Raw genomic sequence first — 21,996 nt, 5'->3', positions numbered from 1 at the left:
TACTTGAGCTATGTGGTTGAGCTAAATTGCTGCTTTGCTGCTCTTTCCCTGGGGGAGGCTTTTTGTGCAGCTCAAGGTTTAATGGTTGACCCTATAGGTACTTCCGGCTCTCCAGAGACCTGGCACACCTGGGTTATGTGGAAACTCTGATCTGGGCCTGAGTTTTTTCATCAAACTGCACCCCATGCAGTTCTGCATTCCCAACCAATCTCCTCTAAGTGGTCCTGTGCTGATTGGGGGAGGATTGGCTGTCCTTGCTATGTCTCAGTGTTCTCCTGGTGGGCCCATCTCCCCTACCTCCCATGCTCCAAACACTTCTCATGGGATGGACCCTGCACTGGTCCTTTGCAATGACTCACCAGCCTCTAAATGGCTCCCTTTTTTCAGCTGTTCTGGCTCTTCACTCCTGCATGGGTCCACAGGAACCCTATTAGTGGTCTTGCTGTCCTGGGGGCCACCAAGGCCCTCTTCTCCCCTGCTACCTCCAAGCATCTCCATCCAAAGGGCACAGCTGAGGCTTTTGCCAGCTCCTGCTCCATGCGCTCAGAATGGAGGCTCAGTTCCAGCCTTAAAGCAGCCAGGGCTCGAAATGCTCTAAGCAGTTTTTTCTTTCTCTCATTGTAGTTTCTCCTGCTTTCATGAACTCTGTAGGTCTCTCCTCCTCTTCCCCTTAGCTCCAGCAGCCCCAGCCTGGCTGTTTTCACATTTTTATGGTTGTAAATTGGTTGATTTGTCGAGAATGTGTTGCTGGGGACTGTCTATTCCACCATCTTGACCGGAATCCAAAAATCTGAATTTAAATAGAACCTAACATTTCACTGGTTTTAGTGTAAAGATAACACTGTATTATTACAGGCATCTTTTTTTTTTTTAATTTTATTTTGTCGATATACATTGTGGCTGATTATTGCTCCCCATCACCAAAACCTCCCTCCCTTCTCCCTCCCCCCTCCCCCCCAACAATGTCCTTTCTGTTTGCTTGTCGTATCATCTTCAAGTAATTGTGGTTGTGATATCTTCTTCCCCCACCCTGTTTTTGTGTGTGTGAATTTATATATTAATTTTTAGCTCCCACCAATAAGTGAGAACATGTGGTATTTCTCTTTCTGTGCCTGACTTGTGTGTTTCACTTAATATAATTCTCTCTAGGTCCATCCATGTTGTTGCAAATGGCAGTATTTCATTCGTTTTTATAGCTGAGTAGTATTCCATTGTGTAGATGTACCACATTTTCCGTATCCACTCATCTGATGATGGACATTTGGGCTGGTTCCAACTCTTGGCTATTGTAAAGAGTGCTGCGATGAACATTGGGGAACGGGTATACCTTCGACTTGATGATTTCCATTCCTCTGGGTATATTCCCAACAGTGGGATAGCTGGGTCGTATGGTAGATCTATCTGCAATTGTTTGAGGAACCTCCATACCATTTTCCATAGAGGCTGCACCATTTTGCAGTCCCACCAACAATGTATGAGAGTTCCTTTTTCTCCGCAACCTCGCCAGCATTTATCGTTCAGAGTCTTTTGGATTTTAGCCATCCTAACTGGGGTTAGATGGTATCTCAATGTGGTTTTGATTTGCATTTCCTGGATGCTGAGTGATGTTGAGCATTTTTTCATATGTCTGTTGGCCATTTGTATATCTTCCTTAGAGAAATGCCTGCTTAGCTCTTTTGCCCATTTTTTAATTGGGTTGCTTGTTTTCTTCTTGTACAGTTGTTTGAGTTCCTTATATATTCTGGATATTAATCCTTTGTCAGATGTATATTTTGCAAATATTTTCTCCCACTCTGTTGGTTGTCTTTTAACTCTGTTAATTGTTTCTTTTGCTGTGCAGAAGCTTTTTAGTTTGATATAATCCCATTTGTTTATTTTTCCTTTGGTTGCCTGTGCTTTTGGGGTCGTATTCATGAAGTTTGTGCCCAGTCCTATTTCCTGAAGTGTTTCTCCTATGTTTTCTTTAAGAAGTTTTATTGTTTGAGGGTGTATATTTAAATCCTTAATCCATTTTGAGTTGATTTTAGTATACGGTGAGAGGTATGGATCTAGTTTCATTTCCTGCATATGGATATCCAGTTATCCCAGCACCATTTGCTGAAGAGGCAGTCCCTTCCCCAGTGAATAGGCTTGGTGCCTTTGTCAAAGATCAGATGGAAGTAAGTGTGTGGGTTGATTTCTGGGTTCTCTATTCTATTCCATTGGTTAGTGTGTCTGTTTTTATGCCAGTACCATACTGTTTTGGTTATTATAGCTTTGTAGTATAGCTTAAACTCAGGTAGTGTTATGCCTCCAGCTTTATTTTTTTTGCTCAGCATTGCTTTGGCTATGCGTGGTCTTTTATTGTTCCATATAAATGTCTGGATAGTTCTTTCCATTTCTGAGAAAAATGTCTTTGGAATTTTGATGGGGATTGCATTGAATTTGTATATCACTTTGGGTAGTATGGACATTTTCACTATGTTGATTCTTCCAATCCAAGAGCATGGGATATCTTTCCATCTTCTTGTATCCTCTCTAATTTCTCTCAGCAGTGGTTTGTAGTTCTCATTATAGAGATTTTTCACCTCCTTGGTTAACTCAATTCCTAAGTATTTTATTTTTTTGGTGGCTATTGTAAATGGGCAGGCTTTCTTGATTTCTCCTTCTGCATGTTCACTATTGGAGAGAAGAAATGCTACTGATTTTTGTGTGTTGATTTTGTATCCTGCTACTGTGCTGAAATCATTTATCAATTCCAACAGTTTTTTTGTGGAGGTTTTAGGCTGTTCGATATATAGGATCATGTCATCTGCAAACAGGGACAGTTTGACTTCATCTTTTCCAATCTGGATGCCCTTTATTTCCTTCTCTTCTCTGATTGCTCTGGCTAGTAGTTCCAACACTATGTTGAATAGGAGTGGTGAGAGTGGGCTTGTCTAGTTCCTGTTCTTAAAGGAAAAGCTTTCAGCTTTTGCCCATTCAGGATGATATTGGCAGTGGGTTTGGCATATATGGCTTTAATTATGTTGAGATACTTTCCGTCTATACCTAACTTATAGAGGGTCTTTGTCATGAATGAGTGCTGAACTTTATCAAATGCTTTTTCAGCATCTATAGAGATGATCATATGGTCCTTGTGTTTGAGTTTATTAATATGGTGTATCACATTTATTGATTTGCGTATGTTGAACCAACCTTGCATCCCTGGAATGAATCCCACTTGATCGTGATGAATAATTTTTCGTATGTGTTGCTGTATTCTGTTTGCTAGTATTTTAGTGAGGATTTTTGCATCTATATTCATCAAGGATATCGGCCTGTGGTTTTCTTTTTTGGTTATATCTTTACCTGGTTTTGGTATCAGGATGATGTTTGCTTCGTAGAATGAGTTTGGGAGATTTGTGTCTGTTTCAATCTTCTGGAATAGTTTGTAGAGAATCGGTGTCAATTCCTCTTTGAATGTTTGGTAAAATTCTGCTGTGAATCCATCTGGTACTGGGCTTTTCTTTGTTGGGAGCCTTCTGATAACAGCTTCAATCTCCTTTATTGTTATTGGTCTGTTCAAATTTTCTACGTCTTCATGGTTCAGTTTTGGGAGCTTGTGTGTGTCCAGAAATTTATCCATTTCCTCCAGATTTTCAAATTTGTTGGAGTATAGTTGTTTATAGTAGTCTCAAATGATTCCTTGTATTTCAGATGAATCAGTTGTAATATCGCCTTTTTCATTTCTAATTTTTGTTATTTGAGTCTTCTTTCTTCTTTTTTTTGTTAGCCATGCTAATGGTTTGTCAATTTTATTTATCTTTTCAAAAAACCAACTTTTTGATTTGTTGATCTTTTGAATAGTTTTTTGGTTTTCAATTTCATTCAGTTCTGCTCTGATCTTAATCATTTCTTTCCGTCTGCTAACTTTAGGTTTGGATTGTTCTTGTTTTTCTAGTTCTTTGAGGTGAAGTGTTAGGTTGTTCACTTGCCATCTTTCCATTCTTCTGAAGTGAGCGTTTAATGCAATAAATTTCCCCCTTAATACTGCTTTTGCAGTATCCCACATGTTTTGGTATGATATATCATTGTTTTCATTAGTTTCAATAAATTTTTTGATTTCCTGCTTGATTTCTTCTTGGAACCATATGTCATTAAGTAGGATGCTGTTTAATTTCCATGTGTTTGTATAGTCTCCAGAGTTTCATTTGTTATTAATTTCTAGTTTTAATCCATTGTGGTCTGAGAAGATACATGGGATAATTCCAATTTTTTTGAATTTATTGAGACTTGATTTGTGACCTAATATGTGATCTATCCTGGAGAATGATCCGTGTGCTGATGAGAAGAATGAATATTCTGAGGTTGTTGGGTGGAATGTTCTGTAGATATCTGCCAATTCCAATTGGTCTAGAGTCTTGTTTAGATCTTGTGTTTCTCTACTGATTCTTTGCCTAGATGATCTGTCTAATATTGACAGTGGGGTGTTCAGGTCCCCTGCTATTATGGTATTAGTGTCTATTTCCTTCTTTAGGTCTAATAGAGTTTGTTTTATAAATCTGGCTGCTCCAACATTGGGTGCGTACATATTTATGATTGTTATGTCTTCTTGATGCATCAGTCCTTTTATCATTAAGTAGTGTCCCTCATTGTCTCTTTTTATGGTTTTTAGTTTAAAGTCTATTTTGTCAGATATAAGAATAGCTACTCCAACTCATTTTTCTTTTCTGTTTGCATGGTAAATCTTTTTCCATCCTTTCACTCTTAGTCTGTGTGAATCTTTATGGGTGAGGTGGGTCTCTTGTAGGCAGCATATAGTTGGGTCCTCCTTTTTGATCCAGTCAGCCAATCTGTGTCTTTTGATTGGGGAATTTAAGCCTTTTACATTAAGAGTTGTTATTGAAAGGTGTTGATTTATTCCTAGCATTTTATTGGTTGTTTGGTTGTCTTAGGTGTCTTTTGTTCCTTGCTTTCTGATTTACTGTTTGGTTTCTGTGTTTGTTGGTTCCTTAGGTTGTAGATAGCGTTTTTGTTTGCTTGTTTTCTCTTCATGAATGCCATTTTTATTATACTAGTGGGTATTGTTTTTCTTGGGTTTTTATGGCAGTGGTAGTTATTTTTCAGGAACCAAACCCAGTACTCCCTTGAGGATTTCTTGTAAGGGTGGTCGTGTGGTAGTGAACTCCCGCAGTTTTTGTTTGTCTGAGAAATATACTATTTGCCCTTCATTTCAGAAGGATAGCCTTGCAGGGTAGAGTATTCTTGGCTGGCAATCTTTGTCTTTTAGTATTCTGAAAATATCATCCCATTCCTTTCTAGCTTTTAGGGTTTGTGATGAAAAGTCTGATGTTAGCCTGATTGGGGCTCCCTTATAGGTGATTTGACGCTTCTCTCTTGCAGCTTTTAAGATTCTCTCTTTGTCTCTGAGTTTTGCCAATTTGACTATGACATGTCTTGGAGAAGGCCTTTTTGGATTGAATACATTTGGAGATCGTTGAGCTTCCTGGATCTGAAGATCTGTGACTTTTCCTATACCTGGGAAGTTTTCTGCCACTATTTTGTTGAATATGTTTTCAATGGAATCTCCATTTTCCTCCCCTTCTGGAATACCCATGACTCGGATATTTGAGCGCTTAAGGTTGTCTGATATCTCTCAGATTTTCTTCAATGTCCTTGATTCTTTTTTCTTTCTTTTTGTCTGCTTGTGTTATTTCAAACAGCCCATCTTCAAGTTCAGAGGTTCTCTCTTCAACTTCGACAAGCCTGCTGGTTAAACTCTCCGTTGTGTTTTTTATTTCGCTGAATAACTTCTTCAGTTCAGCAAGTTCTGCTACATTTTTTTTTAGGACATTGATTTCCTTGTACATTTCCTCTTTCAGATCCTGTATGCTTTTCCTCATTTCATCATGATGTCTAGCTGAGTTTTCTTGTATCTCATTCAGTTTCCTCAGAATTATCACTCGAAATTCCTTGTCAGTTATTTCAAGGGCTTCTTGTTCTATAGGATCTAGAGTTTGGGATTTATTAACTTTTGTTGGTGTACTTTCTTGATTTTTTGTATTTCTGGTATTTTTTTTTTGGTGTTTATTCATTGTGGCAGGGGGTTTCACAGTCCACCAGTTTGAGACTAATGACTAACTAGGATGTTGCTGTGGTTGCCAATTTCGTATGGCTCCCTCCGTGACTGCTCAGTTGGCCTCTAGTGCCTTGTGTGTGTGGTTGCCTCGGGTCTTGGGCTTCTCCGGGGAGCCACCTTTCTGGTCAGCTTGGACTCTGCTGGGCTGGTGGATCACGTACCACAGGGTGTGTGATCTCTGTTGAGCTTTCACTTCCTGTGCAGGACTTCTCCCTGTTCCATGTGCTCTGGCCCAGGCTGTTGGATCGTGCAGTGGCGACCCTACCGGGTGTGTGGTTTCTGTCGAGTCTCCGCCTCCCAGGTCGCACGTCTCCCCACTCTGTGCGCACTGTGCTGGGCTGGGGCGTGTCTTCTGTGCCCCTCTTCTATCAGCTGGGCCTTCAAGACCCTGCTCGGCACTGCCTCGCCCAGGAAGTCTACCAGGTTTCTGCTAGGCACAGGCGACCGGTCTCTCTGGGTGCCTTTGTAGCACTGTGTAGATCTTTCTCGGGTCTTGTTCACCTTCGTATCCCCCCGGCATAGACTGAATCTAGCGCCCACCTGCAGCCTGCTCTCCGGCAGGTTCAAGTGGACCTAGGAACTCTCCTACCACACTATTCCCAACCAGAAATTGGTTGGGCTTTTTTCCGAACTGGTGGCTGCAGAGATGGTATCTGCCTCCCAGTAACAGGAAGTTTACTAGGGGCCGGAGTCCAGGGTGTGGGGGAGTGACAGTCGGCCCGCCCATACTTGCCCTCCCGACACTGGCCGGGGACGCCCCCCACCACCAGCCCCGCCAGAGAACCACAGAGGGAGTGGGAGGGGAGGCCGGCCCGCAGGCTCCAGAAAGCCCCGCGCCGGGCCAAGCAAGTGGGAAGGCTCAGTGACGGCCGAGCTGGGCGGAGCTGCCCGCACCTGGGAAAATGGAGGCAGCCCCGGGGCGGTGAGTGGCCTGGTGATGCAGGTGGGAGCCAGGTGGGCGTAATCCCCCCGAACAGAGCTGGGCCAGGGGTCACTCACAGGGTTGTGCCAGGTTGGGTGTTCACTCTCTGTCTCTGGTTTGTCACCTTCCCTGTTCTCGGCCTCTGCCGCCTAGGGCTGTTCATTCGCGGCGCGGCTCGGGCAGGAATCTTCTTTAATGCCGGCCTGAAGCCTCGAATCCTGAATAGGGCAGCTGGCCGCCTTCAGCGTGGCCCCGGCCTCCGGGATCCTGGCTGCATCCACAGCAGCCTTGGCGCCATGTTCCCTGTTTCGAGACTCGCTTTTGCAGCTAAGAAACTGTTCTTTTCCTGCTCCACACTTCAAAGCTGTTGCCTGTAAGTGAGGCAGCCTCTCCTGCTGGGGGCAAAGTGGCGGTCACCCCCACGACTGGCCAGCAGCAGCGGTCCTTCCTTAAGAGATGGCAAGAGGAAGGTCCACAAGTTTCCCGGCTGCCTGAGGCCCAGTGGCCGCCTTTTCTACCTCAGCTACTCCACACCAGCCGCCGCAGCCACCGCCATCTTGAAACCTCTTACAGGCATCTTTTTTTCTTTCACTCAGAACATTCCATCTTTTTTAAAATAAATAAAACATATTTATTTTAATGCTAGAATTTAATAATAGTAACATCCAAAGTGTTCCTAACTAAGACTACTCACTATGGTCAACTTTTCTTCTGCTACAATATATATCAATATACCCTTTTTTTTATGTAAGTGAAACATATACAGATCATCATTATGGCTCCTCCCACTCAAAATAGGAATGAAATAATTCTCTGATATGTTATAGGATGATTCATACAAATAAAGAAATGACTTATAAGACTGATGGAAAAGTCAACTAACTTTCATTCCTCTTTGCATGGTTAACAGAGGATAACAATTACATTGTGTAATGCAAAACAGAAAAATAAATTGAAAAATCTTTCTTATTTGACAAAAAGAAACATAAAGAAAAGGACTATAGTCCCACAATAAAGAGAGAATGTGTGGTTTTTAAGGCTGTATATTTTCTGTAGATAATGTGCCTCCTCCAATATTTTCAATAATCAACTCCACTTCCAATAATCTGAGATATTTCTGCCAATACTACATCATAGCAAACAAGGCATATATGCCTTATGAGATACAGTGCAATGAAAATCAGACTATACCTCAAAAAAATGCAAAACTTCAGTTCAGAATTTAGTGGGAGAAAATAGGTTCTGAATGAAAAAGCTCTTGTCTTAATCAACTGGCTGGCATACAAAACAATTCTAAGAAATCCTAATGAATTCAGAAAAGATCTTTCTAGTCCATACTTAAATGGTGTCATTTATTTTGGCAACAATATACTTTCCATTTTAATGTCTTAAAAACAAATCATTTGCATTTTTGTTAAATGTGTTGGCACAAAAGTGTGAGAAATGGGTTTCATGGAGGGAAAAAAAAAACATCCAGGTAAACGATATATTGTTATAATTTATGGTTTCTTTTGTGGAATTCACCAAAAGAAAAAAATATACCTCAAAATATTATTTTTAAATTGAAAAACAATGCAGAAACCCATGCAAAATGCAAACTACTTTTATTACACTTGGAAAATAGTGAAAGATAGTATGTACGTCTGGAATATGCTTAAAAAGCAAACCATTCGTTGTAACTGAATCAAATGATAAACTATTAAATAAATTTCAGAAATGCTTGTAACTCATAAGAAAACAATATTCTCTGCCTTTAGCCCATCCTCAAAAAACATAATTTGTATGAATTACTTATGCTTCTGTGAAATTCATATGTTACAGATGAAAAAATATATCATTCTGGATCAAGATTCCTAGTTACAAAGGAAAAAAATTTGTACAGGGCCGACCCCGTGGCGCACTCAGGAGAGTGCGGCACTGGGAGCGCAGCAACGCTCCTGCCGCAGGTTCGGATCCTATATAGGAATGGCCGGTGAGCTCACTGGCTGAGCACGGTGCGAACGACACCGAGCCAAGGGTTGCGATCCCCTTACTGGTCACGAAAAGGACAAAAAGAAAAAAAGAAAAAAATCTGTACAGAGTATCTAACCACTCTTTCTTACATGGAGGTACAGACTCATAGGATCTCAGGAAATTAAAAAATTATAGCATATAGATCCCTAACTTAAAATATGATAAAAATATTAATTCGTAAAGAGCTGTAATGGCTTAATAAACTAGGACTATCAGTCTCCAAGGTAGACTTGGGCAGCATTAACCCCCCATCTTTTTAAAGCTGTCTGTATGACAGAGTTTGGATGTTTTATTCCTGCCAAAACTTATGTGGAAATCCGATCCCCAATGTGGCAGTGTTGGGAGCAGTTTGAGACATGGGGGCGGATCCCTCATGAATGAATTAATACTCTCTCTGGGGGGTGAGGTCCTGAGTGAGATCCCACCAGAGCTGGTTGTTTAAAAGACCTGGTACCTCCCCTCTCTCTCACCATGTGATCTGCTCATACCTGCCGGCTTCCTGATGCTTTCCACCATGAGTAGAAGCAGCCTGAAGCCCATGCCAGATGCAGCTGTCCCAGAATCATAAGCCAAATAAACCTCTTTTCCTAATAAATTACCCAGTCTCAGGTATTTCTGTTATAGCAACACAAAACAGACTAACACACGGTATGTGTCAATAAGTACTAGCCTTTTAAGGAGACTGGGTTAACTATATTAGAAAGAAGTACTTTTCCCTCAGCATAAACTTAGCATAAATTTAAATAAGATTCTATATCCACTTCTAGAACATATGCTGACCATCACCATATAGGTGAGTTCTTCAAAGAAGACTGTCTTTCTCTAGGGGAAGTTGCCTTCAGTGTATATGTCTACTGCTATCTGTATGGTTGACTATGACAGAGGAAACAGGCCCAACTATCCAAAATTCTGTGAGGTACCACTGTGTTTCTGTGGCCTTACTAGCTAGGCCTTAGGCCCAAACCACCCTTATTTGGAATAAAGACCTGTCCTGAAAGTGTTGTGCGGGGACAGATAAAATGATAAGGACACACTTGGGATAGGGTTTTTCAGACAGTTTTACTATCCAGTTGTCCTAGGATTCTTTGATCTCTTACTTGAGTTCCATGCCCTATTTTCCAAGTAGAGTTAGGTTTTCAAAGTTCTTATAATTCAAGAATTTTTAAATTTCAAATGTGTGTGCTTTCATCATTTCTGAATCCATTGCCAAATTGCAATCTCACCTTCACATTATTCCTTAGATCTTAAAGATCACACCAGAAAGTGAACAGTACAACTACTGAATACTTTCAACTATTGGTAGAAATTTTGTTGTATTTGTCTTTCTGTGACTGAGACAAGGAATAATGTAAAAATCATATTAAATTTTTAAATTTTTCAATCTTACAACAGTCCCACAACAAGAAGATTATGTTAAATCCCTTCTTTACTATGGATCATTGGTGAAAAAGCAATATAAGCTGTTTAAATGAGATTTTGTAAACTTTCTTTTCTAATAAAAAAATTTTATGATTTTTAAAAGTTTTTAAAACATCCTTGAGTTAAAGGTTATCAAGAGTAAAGAGACTTCATCAAAGCCATGTAGGATACAGGAAAGGTGTGGAAAGTTCACTACCAGAATTCCAGTTTAGAGAGATAGAAGTTCTGATGCTACAATACTATACTTTCCAACTTTCCCAGAAATGTCCTCCACTTTAATTCCTGCCAATCAAAATACAATTCATACATAAAATCATCAACTCAATGAAACCTTCCCACACAATGCCAATTGATCCTTATTTCTTTATCATAAGAGCACAGACTTTGGAGTCCAACTGCCTTTGAATTCTGGCCCTACTACTTATTCACTGTGTGTGAAGCCTTGGGCTAATTTCTATAAGTCTCAGTTCCTGATTTGTAAAATCCAAATAATAATATTATTTACCTTATGAAATAGCTGGGAAGATTTAAAGTAATAATATGTGTAAATCCCTGAGAATTATGCTCAATATTGTTAGTTAATATTATTTCTATCATTCTTATACTCTTTATCATCATTTCTCATTACATTATGTAGGTGTTATCTCTTCGGCCACCGTTCTCCAGGGCAGAAGATATGTCTTATACATACTTGTTTTCCCCACAGTGCTTAGCAGGACATTATTCTCTTAATAGGAACTCAAAAAATATCTCAAAGAATCTTAATATGAAAGCGATCTCTGAGGCAAATCTAGTTCAACCCTCCCCCTAAATCATGATTTTCTTTTGCAACAACCTAAAGACAATCATCTGTACTCTATCTTGAACACAAATATATATTTATGTTGAGCACAGCTGATGACAGAAAGCTCACCCCTTCACAAGGCAGCCTGATTTATTTAGTTGTCACTGTTAGAAAATCCATGCTGAGGAGGTAGAAAAGCTGTCAGCTTCTGGAAATTGACTTGGTAATACTCATTCAAGAATTATACAAATTTTCAGGCTCTGTAAATTTCATTCTTGATTCTATATCCATAGAAAATAAGCCCAAATGCTTTCACATGTACAAAGGTATTTATTACATGATGGAGTTTGTATGTGTTGTCCCCTCCAAAACTCATGTGGAAATTTGATCCTCAATGCGGCAGTGTTGGAAACTAATTGAGTTATGGGGGGTGGATCCCTCATGAATGGATTAATGCTCTCCCTGGGGGAGGGGGGATTAATGAGTGAGTTCTCACTCTATTAGTTCCCGTGGGAGCTTATTGTTTATAGGACCCTGGCACCTCTTGCTTCTCTCTCTTGCTTCCTCTCACCATGTGATCTGCTCATACTCACCAGCAGCCTGCCACTTCCTGCCATGAGTAGAAGCAGCCCGAGGCCCGTGCCAGATGCTGGCTGTCCCAGAATCGTAAGCCAAATAAATCTCTTTCCTTTATAAGTCACCCAGTCTCAGGTATTCTGTTACAGCAACACAAAACAGACTAAAACATTATAACTCTATTATAATAGCAAAATCAGGAATTAACCTAAATATTTAGAAGTAGGGAAATAGCAGAGTACCTAAATATAACAAAAAGTCATTATAATTAAACATATGAAGGTTGATGCCCAGGGTCTTAGGCAGGAGCCAAGGGCGGCACCCCCACCCAGAAGCAGGCAAGAGAACATGCCAAACACAGCACTTCCACATGGGTGGCTCACCACAACCACCGCCACAGCCATGGCTGCCACTAAAGTGGCTAAACACCACAGCAGTAGCCAAAGCCACTGTGCAGATGGCCTGCCAGAGACTCAACTGCACTGACACAAGGTGAGTCAAGTGGATATGAGAAAAAGAAGAGGACGGCTCTCTCCTAAAAGCCCACTCCAGAGTAATAGAAGAAACAGCTCCTCTACCAGATGACTAGATATCAACACAGAGATACCAGAAATATGAAATCCCAAGTAAATGTGATACTACCAAAAGAATACAGTAATTCTCAAATACCAGACCCTATAGAGCAGGAAACCCTTGAAATGACTGAAAAGGAAATCTGAGCAACAATCTTAAGGAAATTCACTGAGATGCAAGAAGACTCAGTTAGACAACATAATGAAATGAGAAAAAAATTCAGGGTATGAAGGAGGAAATTTACAAAGAGATTAATACCTTTAAAAAGAAAGTAGAAACTCATGGAACTGAAAGATTCACTAAATGAAATAAAAAACACATCTGAGAGCTTAAGCAGCAGGCTAGAACAAGTAGAAGAAAGAATTTCTGATTTTGAAGATAATCTTTTCAAAATAACCCAGGATGACAAAATAAAATAAAAAAGAATTTTAAAAAATGAAGAAAAGGGCCGGCCCATGGCTCACTTGGGAGAGTGTGGTGCTGAAAACACCAAGTCAAGTGTTAGGATCCCCTTTACTGGTCATCTTTTTTAAAGGAAAAAAAAATGAAGAAAATCTAAGAGAGCTAGCAGACAACCTTAAGTGCACAAACAAATCATGGGTATTCCAGAAGGGAAGGAGAAAGGAAAAGGCATGGAAAACCCATTTAACAAAATAATATCAGAAAACTTCCCAGGTATAGGGAGAGACACAGACCTTCAGATCCAGGAGGCTCAAAGATCCCTAAACAGATTAAACCCAAAAGATCCTCTCCAAGACACTCTCTAGTCAAACTGGCAAAGCTCAAAGACAAAGGGAGAATCTTAAAAGAAGCAAGAGAAAAGCATCAAGTCACCTATAAGGGAGCCCCTATCAGATTAATAGCAGACTTCTCAACAGAAACTAAAAGGCCAGAAAAAATGGGATGATATATTCAAAATACTAAAAGAGAAAAACTGCCAGCCAAGAATACCGTACCCAGCAAACCTATCCTTCAGAAATGAGGAGAAAATAGTGTATTTTCCAGACAAACAAAAACTGTGGAAGTTCACCACCACGTGATCAGCCCTACAAGAAATCCTCAAGGAAGTCTTGCATCTGGAGTCCAAAAAATAATAATCACTACCATGAATACACAAGAAAGAACAAAACCCATTGGCAGAACAAAAACACAAATGAGAAAGAGAAAGAAACTAAATCTTACCACCACAAAAATCCATAAAGACAATGTAATAATGCCCCTGCTTTATTTCCGGTTTTAGTAATTTTGGTCTTTTTTCTTGATTAATCTAGATAAAGGTCTGCAAACTTTGTTGATCTTTTTAAAGAATCAACTTTTGGTTTTGCTGATTTTCTCTATTGTTTTTTTAATTCCCTATTTCATATATTTCTAAGTAATCTTTCTTATTCCCAATGTAATCTTTCTTATTTCCTACTTATATTTGCTTTTGGTTTAGTTTGCTGTTCTTTTTCTATTTTCTTAAGGTAGAGGTTTACATTACTGATTTGATATTCTTCTTATTTTTAATGCATATTCTTCTTATTTACAAGCGTAAATTTTCCTCTAAGCACTGCTTGACCCCTGCATCCTATAAATTTTGATACGTTGCACTTTCATTTTTACCTCAAAGTACTCTCTAATTTCCCTGTGACTTTCCTTTTTACCCATTGTTTATTTAGGTCAGTGCTATTTAATTTCTACACATTTGTGAATTTTCTAAATTCCCTTCCGTTATTGTGGTCAGAGAACATGTTTTCTATGATCTTAGTCTTTTTAAATGTATTAAGACTTGTTTTGTGGCCAAAATAAAATAAAATAAAGGTAAATAAATATATGCAATTCAGATAAATAATTAAGTAGCCACTTCAGGGTAACTAAAGTTTTTCTTTCATTACTGTTTTTGACCTCAAGTGCACAGAATTGATTAATGGTAATCCTTGTTTACAGTTTGCTTTCGTTATTTCTCCATGTATAACCCCTTTTATTCATTTATATAAATATGTATAATGTATGCATTTATGAAATAATAGACATCATAAATAAATAAATAAATATATGAAGATTAATAATGGTGGGACATATTTCCAAAATTAATGTTAAGTATAAAATTAAAATAAATTTATATATACACCATGATTAAATTCAATTACAAATATATATATCCATGGAAAAATACTGGAGAGAATGGGATATATAGAAATGAAAACAGTATTGATAGGATGGTAGAACAATTAGATTTGCATTCTATTTAAATTACTTTATTGTTGTTATAATATTGCTTTAAAATATTTAAAAAGGAAGTTCTTCCTTTTGTTGAGCAAAATCAACTTCTGCCCCTTATTTTTCTCCCCCAGAATTTCATCTATTAACTCTCATTCTGCCCTTTGAAATCACACAAAATAAATCAACTTGAAACATTTGAAAATAATAATCATAGTTTTAGTAACTTCACTCTTTGGCACTCTTGAAAACAGACTGGAGAGGCAATGATGACATCAGGAAGACCCAGTTAGGAGACTCAGCTGTCATTCACCAAGAAAGCAGTGATGACAGCCTGGATTAGCACAGTGGTAACAGGGCCAGACTTGAGAAATATTTCAAAGGCAGAACAGATGGAAATGGAAACCAAAAGGATGTGGAAGTAAGGAGAAAATAGGAGTTGAACACGTTCTTGTTCAGGTTGTTTGGAAAACTGACGGTGCAATACCAAGTTAAGGAACCTGGGAACAGGAAGAGCATATGTGACGAGAAGTTGAAATTACATTTAAAGATGTTGAATTCGAGATACCTGTTGGATACACATGTCTATATATTGATGGAAAGATAAATTTGGAGTCAGGGATATAAAATCAAACCAGAGAAATAGAAGAATGCAAAGATAAAAGAAAACATGAATGAAATGGAAAACAAAAAAAAGCAAGAGAAGTGATCAGTTGAATCAAAAGATGACTTTTTGAAAAGTCTAATAAAAAATACTAATTTTTGGCAAATATAATCAAGAAAAATAAATGGGACACAAAGAAACAGCACCAGATATGAAAAGAGGGGGAAAAACGATAGCAAAAGAAGAGATTTTTAAAATTATGAGAGACTTCCATAAATAACTTCATACCAAAATATATGAATACCTGAAGGTGGGGGACAGAAAGGCCCAGTGTTCATATTTTTTGGTGTGAAGTCATTAATGCAGGTTTTTTATAATTTAAAATATATCTTCTATTTCCGTAGTTATCTTCTCTTTTTGAGAAAAGCAGAGACAGTACTTAACTGTAAACTTTGGAGTAGACAAAAATTTCTTAAGCAGTACCAAAAACTGCTGAATATAGCTGAAAAAATTGATAAATCAGACTATATTAAAATTAAGAACTTCTGTTCATAAAACACCTCTTTAAGAGTAAAAAGGCAACTCAAAATTGAAGAAAATATTCACAGTACATGTATCTGTCAAAGGACTTAATACATAGAATATATACGCAGAACTCCAACAAATCAATAAAAACTAAAAACAACCCAATAGAAAAAAAATGGCAAAAAATTGAACAATACTTCAGAAAAGAAGATATCCGTCATGGCTAATAAACATATGAAAAGGTTCTTATCTTCATTAGTCATTAGGGAAACACAAATTAAAACCACAATGACCTACCATGGCTCACCCACCCAAATGGCTAAAATTAAAAAGTTGGGAAATGCCAAGGGTTAGTGAGGATGTGGAGCAACCATAACGCTCATACATTGCTGATGGGTGTGTAAATTGGCACAACCACTTTGGAAACACTTTGCAGTATCTATTAAAGTTAAATGTACACATACCCTTAGACAAGCAATTCTACCCCCAGCAATTCTTTTTGTTTAAATTTATTTATTATCATTATTTTTTTACATTCTAAGATGCTGTTGTGGAGTAGTTGGAGGGGGGAGGGGAAAGGAAAGGGAGACAGAGTGAGAGGAGGAAAGAGGGAGGGTTGGATGTGGTGGAGGCCCGTGGCACTCCCTTCATTCTGGCAAGAGAGCCCAGGGGGCTTCTGGTGGTGGCCTATTCATCGTAACTAGACTGGATGCAGACATTGAGGGGCATGACTGAGGCCCTTGGCCCCCCAACTGGCAGCACTTCTGGTGGCAGCCTGGTGGTCACTGCTAGGCTGGATTTTGATGTTGGAGGGGCATGGCTGAGGCCCTTGGCATCCCCCAGCCCCAGCTTGGGAGCCAGGGGCACTTCTGGTGGCAACCTGGTGGTCGTCGCTGGGCTGGATGTGAACGTTGCGGGGGGCTCGGGGGGGCTGAGGCTCTCAGCCCTCCCCCTCCCCTGGCTTGGGAGTCCGGGGGGCTTCCAGTCCTTCTAGGTTTTATAGGTGTTCTCTGGTGGTGTTAGACCTTTACTGGTTAATATCAGAACTTTGTCTCTGACCCGTAGGGTTTTTTGTTTTTTCTTTCAGTTCTGTGTTGGATTATTCGCTATTCCCACCACCTAAACTCTGTACTGGAACTAACTTGTTGTCCTCTGGTTACTTCTAAAATTCCTTTGGGAACCAGCACTTGAACTCTGTGGGTGAGCTAAATTACTGCTTTGCTGCTGATTCTCTGGAGAAGGCTTTTTGTGCAGCTCAGGGTTTAATTGTTGACCCTGTAAGTACTTCCAGGTCTTGTGAGGTTCGGTACACTTGGATTGTGTGGAAACTCTGGTCTGGGCCTGAGTCTTTTCAGCAAACTGCACCCCCTGCAGTTCTATATCCCTGACCAGTCTATACTGAGTGAGCCTGTACTGGTTGGAGGGCAGATCAGCTGTCCATGCTGTGTCCTAATGTTCCCCCAGTGGGCCCATTTCCCCTACCACGTTCACTCCAAATGCTTCTCAGGGACAGGCTGTGCACCAGTCCCTTGCAATGACTCACCAACCTCTGCATGGCTCCTTTTTTCAGTTATCTATGGCCCCTTGCTCCTATGTGGGTCCACAGGAACCCTGTTAGTGGTCTTGCTGGCCTGGGGGCCACCAAGGCCCTCTTCTCTCCTGCCACCTCCAAGCAGTTTCATATAAAGTGCACAGCAGCAGCTTTTGCCAGCTCTTCCTCCGTGTGCTTACCAGGGCCAGCCTTAAAATGGTCAAGGCTTAAAACAGTTCGAACGGTCCTTTGTTTCCAACATCATGGCTTCTCCTGCCTTTGTGAATTCTGTAGGTCTCTTCTCTTCTCCCGAGGTATAGCAACCCCAGCTTGGCAGTTGTTGCTTTTTAATAGTTGTAAATTGATTGATTGTGGGAGAGGGTGATGCTGGGTACCGTCAATTCCTCCATCTTGATCGGAAGTCTCCTACTCCTAGCAATTCTATTCCCAACAGAAATGTGTACATATTTCACTAAATAGCATATTCCAGAATGTTCAGAGTAGTACTATTCATAATAGTTAAAAATGTGAAATTACCCAAATGCACATCAACAGTAGAATGGATAAATAAATTATGAGAATGGTCCTCAACGACATGTAAAAATATGCATAAATCTCACAACATAACACTGACTGAAAAAAATAGTTCATACTCTATGATTCCACATCTACAAAATAAACAGGAGGAACAAATCTATGCTTATAGAAGTCAGGTTAGCAAAATTCTTGTTGAGTAAAATAGTGGCTTCAGAGTAAAACTGGGTTTCTTGGGGGCTGGTGATATTTTCTTTCTTGATCTGAGTGCTGATTTCACATGTTTATTCAATAAGGCTGGGACCAGGGTGAGGCAAGCAAGATAAGCAAAGAGGAAAATTTAAGGAGGCTCTCTCTCAGCACCTGAGATTCTCCTTAATGTATGCCCCCTAGGCACCTTGCTTGCCTCACCCTTGGCCCAGCCCTAGTGTTCAGTTTGTGAATATTTACTGAGCTGTATCATTATAATACGTATACTTTTCTGTATGTATATTATACTTGAATTTAAGAATGTTAAAGTGGTGTGGTCTACCTCACACCACAAATAAAAGTAAACTCCAAGTGAATTAAAAACCTAAATGTGAAAAGAAAAACTTTAAATATCCTAGAATAAAATATAGGAGGATATTATTAATTACTCGAAGTAGGGAAGGATTTCTTAAGGATATCAAAAGCACGTATTAAAATAAATGGTTTGATGATATTTAAATTAAGAACTTTTCTCTTTATCAAAAGACCTCTTAAAGAAAGTAAAAAAGACAAGCCACAAACATGAAATAAATAATGCAACATAAATAAATGAAAAAGAATTATTATTCAGAACATATTTTTTTAATCAATGAGGAAAAGATAAATTACTGAACAGGAAAATGCATGAAAGGCTTGAATAGCTACTTTACATAAAACAAAACCAGAATGGCCAATGAAAAGATTCTCAAACTCATTAATGAAAAGATGCACAAAGTCACTAACAATCAGGGAAATTCAAATTAAAATCATGAGTTACCATTTCATATCCAGTAAATTGGCAGAAAACAAAAACTTGGACAATATTAAATGTTGGAAGGAATATAGGGTACTCTCTTCACTGACAGTGGAGTATAAATTGGTACAACCACTTTGGAAAAAAGTTTTGTGTTACCTAATATAAAGGTGAAAATGTGCAAGCCTAGAACTCTTTGACATATTTTCTAGAGACACTCTTTCACATGTGTACCAGGAGGTATGTACATAAATGTTCATAACAATTAAAAAGAAAGAATGTCTATTAAGAGTAGAGTATTCTACAGCAGAGAAAATGCAAAAAACAACCATGCAAAATGATGAATCTCATTTTTGATGGTCAAGCAAAAGAAGCAAATAAAAAAAAAATACTCAGAGAATGATTACTTTTACATAAAATTTTAAAACAAGCAGACATACTCATACATGATAAAACTATAAAGAGCAAGGGAAGGATTATCATAAAAGTCATAAAAATGGTTACTTTTGGAGGATGGGTAGTGCAATGAGGAAGGGTGGTTTCACGGTAGTGGCAATGTTCTACTTTTTAGCCTAAATGGAAGGTATATGAATGTTCTCCTTATTCTTTACACCGTTCACATTATTTTATATACTTTTCTGTATGCATAATACATTTCAAAATAAAACAATTTTTAAAAGCAACGAAGTAAAGATTCTACATATGTATACACATGTATGAGTGTATGAGTGTCTGTGTGTTTGTGTGTGTTCTATGAAGAAAAACAAAATAGGAACCCTTAGTGAGAAAATGTCTGTAAGCATTTCATAGACATACTAAATTCTCTCATATGATTGGCTGGCTGAGAGAGCAACTTGAATCAGCTGAATTTACCACAGAGTCCAGATCTTTGTACATATATTTTCTATTAAACGTAAACTTGGGAAATATTATCACATACCTAATTTAATCTATCAATGGCACTATCTCTTCTCAGGCTGTCCTGCTTTCATTTCATTTAATAAAAGAGAAAGAAATTCTTAATATTTAAAAGATAAAAATCCAGTTAAAACATACACATTCTTTTTCTTAACCTTTATTTTTTTTTAACCTTTCTCTGTTTGCTACATCTTCCTTGAGTGGAATCAGAAGAAAAAAACTGCACCAAAATCTAAAGCCATGTTCATGTCTGACATTGGGAAAATACTAAAAATGAAAAACAAAACAAGACAAAAATAAAAATAAAAAACAAAAAACAAAACCAAAACACCTATTGTTTGTTTGGTTATATTATTTATATTAATTGAATTAAGACTAGGACCTCTTTTCAATGTATTAACCATAACAGAGTTAAAGAACTAGAAGGAACTTTCAGAAGTTACTTAGTATAGTCATCTATCTTTAAGTAGAACTTAAACTATCTCAGACAAATAAGCTATCATCCTAATCTTAAAATACCTCCTGAAAAGATATCATGGCATCTCTTCCCACTGAACAGTCTGAAATTTTTTTTGTCTAAGTCAGAACCTTTTTAATACAATGTTGGCATACAGTAAACATTATTATCAAGACAACAGCCAGTTAAGGATATGGATTTACCTAAGGGACAAAGGGTCCCAAACAAGTACCTAGCTCCAAGTATCTACTGATGTAAATGGGAAGGTAAAAGGCTCAGAGCCCTGCCTGTCTGGCTCCACTGGCTCTAACTCCACCAACTCCATGGATTTCCTCCAGCAATCTAGCCCCAGAGCTTGTTTCTTTCCACATAACCAAGAGTTGACAATCATTTTGTTTTCACTCTGACTCAGGTTAATATGTAAACTTTTTCTTCCCCAACCCCTTCCCACCCAATTACCCCCAGTAATCAAGAGCTGATTTATACTTCCATTGAATATGAATAAACACCTAAAACATTTTTTATCCTAAAATATGTATTTATAAATGAAAGGAAGAAAACCCAAATTTTCTAAATTTATAGGTACCTTTAATAAAAGAAATATATTGGAAAATCTTTCTTTGCCCTCCTAGTCATGGACAATTCCATCTAACAAAGTATATTTCTTTCTTGAAGACTATACTTTTTTAGACTAAAAATTCCCTGATGTCAGGAGTTAGTTTTGTTTCAGTTCTTATACCTGGAATGCTTCATCAGACTCTGTTACTGTGACATGACCTGTGTGGGAACTGAAAAATGTCAACTGTGTTTAACTGAAGTAATGGAGGATCACTAAAGCTTTGCCTTACATGATTGTTGCATTCCTCTTCTTCCTCATCGCAGTCTAGACCCTGATGGGCAATCTGGGTAGTACTGTTCTCCGGAGAGAGATTGTTCTCCAAATCAGGCACTCTGGCAGCCTCAGTCGTGACTTTTACTTTCATGCTATGAAAGCCAGTGGAGACTAATCCCACTTGCAGGTTGACAGGATCCCCCTCAAATAACAGGAAGTGTGAGTTCACCCCTTCTTTAAAACCAGGGGGTTGGTAATCGTGTGGGGTTACTGCAAAATGAAAAGGACAAAAAGTCAAGAAAACTGAGTTTCAATAGAACAAGTCATGTTAATCTTTCATGTGTAGCAAGTCATCTCTTTCAGATGCTTGCAAAATGCTTCTACTTATATAAAATATTATTTCAGAACTTAAGGAATTTGACTAAAGGTCTCCACCTACCTGCATTATAGTAGTGGAGTTTCATAGTAAGTATAACATCATCAGGAAGGGGTCCAAGGTTCTGCATCAGAATATACAACTTACGGATCAGTAGAACACTGGCTTTCTTAATATCTTCACTATTTGCCCCACTTTCAAAGCTCGTACTACTGCTAGAATCACATAGAAAAATAGCATACTTTTCAATTATATACAATACTGACAATCTATTCCAAAAAGAACAAAACTTTTGACTACATGATCAAATAAATATAAACATTAGGAAGATAGGAAGAATAAGTTCTGGTGCCCTAGGATGACCATAGCTAATAGTATTGTATTGTATATTTCAAGATATCCAGAAAATAGGAACTTGAATGTTATAACCACAAAGAAATAATAAATGTTTAGCTGATAGATATACTAACCATTCTGATTAGATCATTACACAACATATGCATGTATTGAAAACAACAAATTGTACCCCATAAACATGTACAATGGAAAAATAAAATTAAGATTAAAAAAATTAAAATTAAAAAATAAACATCAGGACATTCTTTAGACTACTTTTAGAGTGATTGTACTTTTTGCAACATACATACTAAG

The 21,996-nt window shown here is 38.4% G+C and overlaps 1 protein-coding gene across 1 annotated transcript in view; it reads right to left on the bottom strand.

Annotated features, from left to right (window-relative positions):
• HORMAD2 (HORMA domain containing 2) overlaps nucleotides 1-21,996 on the bottom strand; it is a 97,346-nt gene that overhangs the window by 35,507 nt on the left and 39,843 nt on the right. Inside the window, exons 8-9 of the mRNA XM_063087744.1 lie at nucleotides 21,409-21,560; nucleotides 20,986-21,239 (exon numbers count right to left, since the gene is read on the bottom strand). Coding sequence (XP_062943814.1) covers nucleotides 20,986-21,239; nucleotides 21,409-21,560 — 406 coding nt within the window. The remainder of the gene's footprint in view (nucleotides 1-20,985; nucleotides 21,240-21,408; nucleotides 21,561-21,996) is intronic.

This window comes from Cynocephalus volans, chromosome 2 (genome assembly GCF_027409185.1).
Source record: "Cynocephalus volans isolate mCynVol1 chromosome 2, mCynVol1.pri, whole genome shotgun sequence".
Classification (NCBI taxonomy): Eukaryota; Metazoa; Chordata; class Mammalia; order Dermoptera; family Cynocephalidae; genus Cynocephalus; species Cynocephalus volans.
This window is presented reverse-complemented; position numbering and strand designations above follow the sequence as displayed.